Here is an 8572-nt window from a genome sequence, read left to right as displayed (position 1 = left end):
TAGTAGATGTTTTAATGGCCATTAGGTTGATAATCACTCACCAAGAATAGCTTCCAGGCAGACCAAACCCAAGCATAACCGGGCCCACACCCAAGCTGGCCAACACCTAGTTGGCAGGTATATAAGGGGACACTGCGAGTCTCCCAACAACACAGTTCAGTCTCCAGCCTTGAATCTTCTCGGATCTTCTACTTTCCTTGCTGAGCAAAAACCATCATGAGTTGTCAGATCACGTGCAAGTCTCGAAGAGGAGGAGGCGGAGGAGGAGGAGGCAGATTCCGGGGCTTCAGCAGTGGTTCAGCTGTGGTCTCTGGAGGGAGCCGGAGATCAACCAGCGGTTTCTCCTGCTTGAGCCGCCATGGTGGTGGCAGAGGAGGCTCTTGTGGAGGTGGCTTTGGCAGTCAGAGTCTTGTCGGCCTTGGAGGGTACAAGAGCATCTCTACTAGCGTGGCTGGCTACGGTGGTGGATTTGGTGGCAGAGGTGGCAGTGGCTTTGGAGGCGGCAGCAGCTTTGGAGGCAGCGGTGGCTTCGGAGGTGGCTCTGGTTTTGGAGGAAGCAGAGGATTTGGAGGCGGTGGCTTCGGAGGTGGCTTCGGAGGTGGCAGTGGCTTTGGAGGTGGCAGTGGCTTCGGAGGAGGCAGTGGCTTTGGAGGAGGCAGTGGATTCGGTGGAGGCGGCTTTGGCGGAGGCCGCTTTGGAGGCGGCGGCGGGGGCTTTGGAGGCTTTGGGGGGCCTGGAGGATTCCCTGGTGGAGGCATCCACGAAGTGTCCGTCAATCAGAGCCTCTTGCAGCCTCTTGATGTCAAAGTAGACCCAGAGATCCAGAACGTGAAGTCTCAGGAACGGGAACAGATCAAAACTCTCAACAACAAATTTGCCTCTTTCATTGACAAGGTGAGTCGGAGAGGCGGATCTTTCTGGGATGAGATGCTGCGCTTGCGTGCCGGATGAGAAGGAAACGCCGGACTCTCTCAGTAGTCTTTGTGTGGCCATCAACGCCAGGGCCTTGTTGAATTCCAAACTGGCGAGATGTTGGTTTTGGGAACCACACATTCTACAACTGCTGCTTTTCATTTTGATTTTCAGACCAAATAGATACTATTTGTAGAAAAGTTTGATGTCATAGGAAAGTCGAAATAGGCAAGTAGTAACAGAGCGTGTCAGGCCAGGTGACAGCAGGATTGGAAGGTGATCGCGAGAAAGGGTAGATTTTGTCTTCCCTGAGTGACAATAGTATGGTGACTAATAGAACCCTATCCCTCAAGAGAATCATTCTCATTTTGGTGACCCATAAAATCTTTATTGGTGTCACCTTGGGGTGTTACTGTCTTGGTTCCTCTGCCTTGAATTAGACAGGAATTTACAAGGTTCTTAAATCTCAGGTGGAGGAGCCCTGCCCACACCCCGGGACTCTATTTGGTGCCATCTGCGACTGGGCCAGCAGATGCCTGCTTTTTGTTTTCTCTGGAATTTATGGGACCTTGGCAGAGTACTAGGATGGGGGAGGGAAATGCCTGGAGTCTAGGGAGCAGCTGCGGATGAAGCAGGGATCAGGAAGTCGTGGTGAGGAAGCAGAGAGCTTTGAGAGCAGAGCGGGTTCTCTACAGCCCATGGGTGAGGCTGGAGGGCTCAGAAACCCAGCCTCCCTCGGATGGTGAGGGTGAAGCAGTGTGGCTTCTGCATCTCCCAGAGCAGCAGCAGGGGTTCCTGGGGGCAAGAGTGGCTCACTGGTGTAACAGGTGACCTGGACCTTATGTATTCTTCCCCTGGTCACTGTAGGTTCGGTTCCTGGAGCAGCAGAACCAGGTGTTGCAGACCAAATGGGAGCTTCTACAGCAGCTGGATGTGGGCACCCGCTCCACCAACCTAGACCCCATCTACCAGGCCTATATTAGCACGCTCAAGAAACAGGTGGATAGGCTGTTTGCAGAAAAAACCTCGCAGGACTCAGAGTTGAACAACATGCAGGATCTTGTGGAAGACTTTAAGAAGAAGTAGGTGACAATAGAAACCCCGAGTAGAGATAGCCATCCATTCGCTGATCTCTCAGCAGCAGTTATACGGGTGCACCAAGGTGGTGAGGAGGGGCATCTTTGTTGATGACAAAGAAGTCAGGGTTTGGGGGCTATATACGCTTGAATTAATGAATAGAACGTTACTTTCATAGTTTTAATCTAAGCATTTAAAGAGAGCTTAATTTTCCAGTAGAAAAGGGAAAGAAGGGAGCTGGCCAACCAGAGCTGTCTAACTGCTGTTGTCTTCTGGGGGCTCAACAGGTACGAGGATGAAATCAACAAGCGCACATCTGCGGAGAATGAGTTTGTGACGATTAAAAAGGTGAGCAGGAGCCTGCCCTAGGCAGGGCGGGTAGGACCGCTGTACACCTCGCCATGTCTACAGGGACTCCAGAAAGCAAAGTGTTAGTCTAGGTCCTGTAAGGGTTTTGGAGAACAATCCAGGTAAATTCAGGAGACTTTGGATGGACGAGTAGAATGGGAGGCATGAAGAATGATGACGGGTACAGAAGCCAACTCTCCTATTTGGGGGAACACACATGACTCAATCAGGAAGGGCAGAAGTCAGTAAGGTTCAGCTCACTACAAGCCGTCATGATGCTGGGCTGTGTGAGCAGCTGATCTAGGCATGGAGCTCTCTACAGAGGTGCATGTTAGTTTATATGCTAAATGAGGGTCCATGCAGACACAGCTCATCTGGAAGTGCCTGGGATGCTGGAGGCAGCTAACTAGCAGGGACTAGGTGGAGGCAGCAGAGAGAATCTGGGACACACTCAGGGGGCCATGTGAGTTGCTCCAGAGGCCTCTAACTTCTCTGCAGGATGTGGACAGCTCCTACATGGACAAGACCGAGCTACAGGCCAAGGTGGACTTACTGATGCAGGAAGCTGAGTTCCTGAGAACACTCTATGATGTGGTAAAGAAAGCTGTCCCCACAGACCCTTACTTTCTACCTTTCCCACTAAAGAAAAGTCCTTTCCAGTTGAAAAGTCTGCTGGGATGGGATTGTTGATTGCCTGATTTCAACGCAGTGAGGTCATTGCAGTCCTCTAAGGGGTTTCCCTAGAGCAGGGTTGGGGGGAGTGGAACTTCTTTTGATGTCATGTGAGGTTTGGAAACACCAGGTCAAAGTCCCTTTTCTCCATCACCTCTATGTCCACTGCTTTCGGAAGAGACCTTTATACTCCATGATACTGTGCCTATTAAACTCCAGTGGTTAGAATGCATCACGCTTCCTGCTCACTCCCCAGTCCACTTCTGAGATAGGAAGGAAACTTACAGGAATCTGCCATGGGCCAGGTTCTTTCTGGGGCCCACTGGCATGGTGGAGAAGGCATTTTACTAGGGTGCCCATGAACACTTTTCTGCCGTCATCTCCACCCCGAGGATAGCCCTGTGGTGATACCACTTTCATCTCACCCAAAGCATGCTTTGTCTGAGAGTTCACATTTCCTCAATGCCAGGGAAGGGAGGCCTCTCACTGTAGCTGTGGGCGGAACACTGTGGTTAATTAGTGTGTGTGTGTGTGTGTGTGTGTGTGTGTGTGTGTTGTAGGAACTGTCCCAGCTACAACAGACTGTCACTGACACCAATGTCATCCTGTCCATGGACAACAACCGAAGCCTTGACCTGGACAGCATCATCTCTGAGGTTCAGAGTCAATATGAGATCATCGCCCAAAAGAGCAAGACCGAGTCAGAGGAGCTGTACCACAGCAAGGCAAGTCCTGGGGATATAGAGGGAACCACACTGGCCTCACTCCTATCGAGGTCATGTCCAGGTAGGGCACTGGAGTGTTTGTCCAATGGAAGTTGAGCATCATTCCTAAGATAGTACAGAGAATGGCACTGAATCCTCAGGGCCATGTGAGATGGTTTCTTGGGTTTGTTGCTCATCCCTGGCCTGTCACTGGTCTTCTTTAGCTCAGGCTAAGCCTTGCTCAGACAGAACGTCCCTGTGAACTGTTTCCTTTGCCCTTGTCAGTATGAAGAACTCCAGGTCACTGCCGTGAAACATGGGGACAGCTTGAAAGAGATCAAGATGGAGATCAGCGAGCTGAACCGCACAATCCAGAGGCTGCAAGGGGAGATATCCCACGTGAAAAAGCAGGTGAGGCCTGGGGCTCTGGATAGGTCCCTCCCCCTTGTCATCTCCCCCAAAGGGTAGGGGAGGGATAGAGGGACAGAAGAGAAACTGAGAAGTTCTAATCCGGTTTACACCAATCCCAGTCTCCTCCAGATCAATGCTATTTAAGACCCTTAGAGTAGTTCAAGACACATTCTGAAGTGAAGATCAGCAAAGGGGAAGCACTGCTTGACTCAAAGGGAGGAACAGCAAATACAGCAAGATCTTGTTCGGCTTGCTGTGACTGCAGACACAGCTTCCTGTTCCATCATGGCACAGACCCTAGACAGCAGCTGTGCTGACTGTGTTCACAGAAAGCCAGTGAGTGGGAGGGAGCTGGTCCTTGTTGGACATTGGCTTAGGATATGATTTCTGGGGCAGAGTCTGCTTCATAGGTAGCAGGAGTTCTGCAGAATAGCATTTCTTCATTTGCAGAGAATTGGATGGATGATGAGTTCTTGAGTTTGGAGGGTCGTGGTCATTGCAGCGAAAGCCTATGGGTCCAGTCAAAGGGCTGTGGGAGGAAGATAGGTCAGGGACAGCAGCTACAAGTCATGGCACAGCTGCAACATCTGTTAGCTCCAAAGGGAGTCCCCAAGACTTCCAGGGCCAGCGATTTGATCTCCCACAACTGCGTGTCTTGTCTTTCATCCCCTCCAGCATGCTGAGCCTACTCTGTTTTTCCTCATAGTGCAAGAGTGTGCAAGACTCCATTGCAGATGCGGAGCAGCGTGGAGAGCACGCCCTTAAAGACGCCAGGACCAAGCTCACTGACCTGGAGGAGGCCATGCAGCAGGCCCGCGAGAACCTGACCCGGCTGCTGCGTGACTACCAGGAGCTCATGAACACTAAACTGGCCCTGGATGTGGAGATTGCCACCTACCGCAAGCTGCTGGAGGGCGAGGAGTGCAGGTGAGGGTGTCGTGGTGTACACTCTCCTGTCTCCTGGAGCCAGGGCAGGAGCAAAGGGAGAGAAAACTGAAGGCTGGGCAGGGCCTCTGGACAGTGAGATTGGCATCAGTATGCTTCTCCAAGCAGACATTCAGGACGAGAGTGACAGCATTGTTCTCTTATCAATAGAGAAGGTGGACAGGACCTGTTACAAGACATTAAACTAGGTGACAATGGAAACATCCTGGTCTTTAAAAGACAAAACAAATGACAGGAACATAGGTAGTCAGACTGAAGGTAGAGTGACTAGCTTCTTTCCCTTCCACAGTTTGGCTCCGAATGGGGAGATGGCATCAAATGTGTTGGAGGGACACACTTTGTTCTTTTAAGAATGACAAACTGAATCACTTTTTCCTTTGTTTCCATTGTTTCCTCTGTCATCAGCATCTGTAGGGACTTGAGGTGGCTGAAGCTATTGGGAGGGAAAAGCCCTGAGTGTCTGCAGCCCTGGGCACCAGTAGTTAGCATAACAAAGGAGCCGCCTTTCCTGTACTCTTCTGAGAGTCAGTGCCCACTGTTCCCACGAAGGAGCTGGCAGGCACCCGAATCTGGGCTGAAGCAGCCAAGGCTTCAGTGGAAACAGGAAGCAGGGTCTCGGGCGGGGGTGGGGCCGTTTCACAGAGTTGCAGTTCCTTCTGTTGCATGTTCATGGTGCAACCTCATTTTGAAATGGGGTGTGGCAATGATTCTGGAGATCAGAGTCCCTGAGGTGGCTGTAAATACAATGTAGGGTACAGTCAGAAGAGATTTGGCCTTGGAGCCGCTCTGGATCTACAGTGCAAGGGTTTTTTTTTGGAGCAGTATCTCAGGAGGGATTGAGGCTGTAGATAAGTATGGGGTCTGTCAGCCCCTCTGTCATCCTCCCATCTGTCAGCGTAGATGACATGACATGGCTGACTGAAGTAGCTCAATTCCACATCAGTAGGTGCACACCGTAAAACAACTCTGTTCACCCACGGAGTCCAGATGTCCAGTCACAATTCTGCTCTCTCTCTCCCTGACAGGATGACTGGAGAAATCAGTGACAACGTGTCTGTGTGTACGTAGTGGGGAATGTACCTGTCTTAATGGGGCAGTGGAGGGTAGAGATGGTCAGAACTCCTGGATTGACATCTTCTCTCCTACAGCCGTGACAAGCAGCACCATTTCCTCATCGGTGGCATCCAAGGCTGGCTTTGGCTCCGGAGGAAGTTCTGGAGGAAGAGGGTCCTATGGAGGAGGCAGCTCCTATGGCTCTGGAGGCAGAGGCTCTGGAGGAGGCGGATACAGCTCTGGAGGCGGCTCCAGGGGAGGTTCAGGCTCTGGAGGAGGTGGATACAGCTCTGGAGGCGGCTCCAGGGGAGGTTCAGGCTCTGGAGGAGGCTCTAGGGGCGGGTCTGGATCTGGGGGCGCAGTATCTGGCTCTGAAAGGGGAGGCGCTGGTTCAGGGGAAAGCTGTGGCTCCGGGGTGACCTTCTCTTTTAGATAGAGATGGGTCTTCTCCCTACCCTTTGCTTCCAGAATATCAGCTGAATCTCTGTATCTCTTACTCAGAGCAACCCCAATTTTTGTAATCCAGCTCTGGTGACATTTATTCTAAGAGGGGGTGATGAAAGATCTCTCACAAACAGTTAGAGTCAGAGCCACACGCTGTGTTCTAGGAATGAATCTGTGTTGTCCAAGTGTGTCTCCAAGCCATGTCCCACCCCTGGTCTGCTTGCACTGCCATCTGGCAGTCATTTCCAGATGTGCTCTGCTGAGGACCGCAGGGTAGCCTCCCTCTTCCATCCCCCAACAGTGGTCCGGGGAAACTATGCTTCTGTGTACATAGCCTCTTGAATGGACTCTACTTTCTGAGGGCTGTGGTCTGGGTGTCTGCATAATAAACTTCACTTGCAATTGATATCGTGTAATGTCTCTTGGATGTCAAACTCTGGTGGAGGTGGGGTCCACAGGGAAAGGAGGTTTGGGTGTGGTAAAAGTGGGACTCCTGGGGGAGAGACCAGTCTTTGAGGGAGGTGGCTGGAGTGCTTAGGAGGTTTTCCTCCTATAGTGGGAGGAGGCCGGGGACGGCCTTGGAGTCAAGCTTGCTGCAACGTTTTCAGGAAGGATTTGTTAGACAGGGGACCGTGGCCTTCCCAGGTGATAAGCTAGGGGAATTTATAGAAAATTTCTTTTCTTGGATGAAGAACTGTTTCTGGAAAGGATGTCCCACAGAGTGCCCCCTTTCCGCTTCAGGCAAGAGCTTTGCTCTGAAGTTACTTATCCACGGGGCAAGCCAGCTGAGCCCTGGACAGCCACCCAGCCCATTACTGCTGAGCTTTCCGTGCTGGCACAGGCCGGCTTTATGTCCCTGTGAGAGCCACCTCCCTGGCCAGGCTAAAACAGAACACCCGAGTGGGATCTCCAGAAAAATCTGCTCCTGTATGCACCTCAGAGCAGTCCTGTCTCGACACCCCAGGGGCTCCCCTTCCCAGGGGTGTGCCTCTCACCATGAGTTTCTGAAGGTGGGAAGATGATTTCAGCTCCTTCCTCACAAAGCCCTGATGCCCCACTGGAGCTTCCAGGGAGACGAGGAATGGCTGGGCAGCTTGGGTTGGTATTCATATGGCCATAGCTAATAGAAGACAGACCCTGCTGAGTGCCTCGTCCCACCCTCAGGGGATGCGGGAGAGCATGGCCGATGCAGAAGGTGTTCATAAAGAACAGGTACTTCATCCCTGAGCATCTGGGATGAAGAGTGCAACGCACTTGGAGGAGTGCCCCAAGAGCTGCAGGGACAAAGTGGCAACAGAGGAGGCTGAACACTCTCAGGGCAGGGCTGAGAACTGGCCAGACCACAGCAGGTGGAGAGGCCTATGGAGTAAGTCTGTGCACTGGGAAGAGTGATTGCGGGTAGGTGGCCTTATGGTACACTCGTGGTACAAACACAGCCATAAGCAGGAACTAGTTCCCAGGTATATGACCAGGAAGGGTGCTCCAGTGGTAAGGGAATTTGAAGTTCTACTTTAGACAAGAAAACAGTCCAGGCCAGGAGGTGGGTTTAACCAGCACTTGGAAGGCCGAGGCAGGCGGGTCTCTGTGAGTTCAAGACCAGCCTGGTCTACAGAGTGAGTTTCAGGACAGGTAACTTTTGAGGGGTAGAGAGGTGAGGCGTGGCGGAGCAGGGCACCACTTTCCTTCGAACACTCTCAGTGACAAGCGTCTTAGTCCTTGAATTCCCAGCTTCTTGGTGCTCCCAAGGAGACAGCCCACTCAGACTCTAGCTGCTTTTATACTGTACTCCTAGCAGCCAAACCAGCCCTGAATGTTGCCGGACAGGCACAGCCTGAGGCATCCAGAGGTTGTGGCTGGGTAAGAGACAACTTTGCAGAGGGACTCTTTGTCCCCTCCTGTGTAGGGTAGGTTAGTCTACTAGTCCAGTCAGTCTCTACTCCGCACCCCTGTCCTATTTCCATCTACCTCAAAGATCCATTTCCCGTGCTTTGGGCATTGGAAGGCAG

General features: G+C 52.0%; 1 protein-coding gene across 2 annotated transcripts; it reads left to right on the top strand.

Moving 5' to 3' along the window:
- The first annotated feature begins 216 nt into the window (after positions 1-216).
- Krt2 (keratin 2) lies at positions 217-6951 on the top strand. 2 transcript variants are annotated; one of them, XM_050130595.1, is made up of 10 exons: positions 217-487; positions 572-894; positions 1780-1994; positions 2277-2337; positions 2836-2931; positions 3570-3734; positions 3999-4124; positions 4831-5051; positions 6095-6129; positions 6218-6951. In XM_050130595.1, exons 1-10 carry the CDS (start codon positions 217-219, stop codon positions 6556-6558), a joined length of 1854 nt encoding a protein of 617 aa, XP_049986552.1. In that variant the 3' UTR covers positions 6559-6951. The 2 variants fall into 2 exon arrangements, with proteins under 2 accessions (XP_049986552.1, XP_049986550.1); XM_050130593.1 differs by having other exon boundaries at positions 217-894.
- Positions 6952-8572: the final 1621 nt, after the last annotated feature.

Source organism: Alexandromys fortis, unplaced genomic scaffold (assembly GCF_014885135.2).
Source record: "Alexandromys fortis isolate MF-2015 unplaced genomic scaffold, M_Fortis_MF-2015_v1.1 scaffold_348, whole genome shotgun sequence".
Lineage (NCBI taxonomy): Eukaryota > Metazoa > Chordata > Mammalia > Rodentia > Cricetidae > Alexandromys > Alexandromys fortis.
This window is presented reverse-complemented; position numbering and strand designations above follow the sequence as displayed.

What these genes read in the sequence shown, in the direction of transcription:
- Krt2 (XM_050130593.1), top strand. Translation starts at nt 217, where the DNA reads ATGAGTTGTCAGATCACGTGCAAGTCTCGAAGAGGAGGAGGCGGAGGA. An exon ending in AGGAGCTGTACCACAGCAAG is followed by an intron (nt 3,735 to 3,998) that starts GCAAGTCCTGGG and finishes TGCCCTTGTCAG; the next exon opens with TATGAAGAACTCCAGGTCAC. An exon ending in CAGTGACAACGTGTCTGTGT is followed by an intron (nt 6,130 to 6,217) that starts GTACGTAGTGGG and finishes TCTCTCCTACAG; the next exon opens with CCGTGACAAGCAGCACCATT.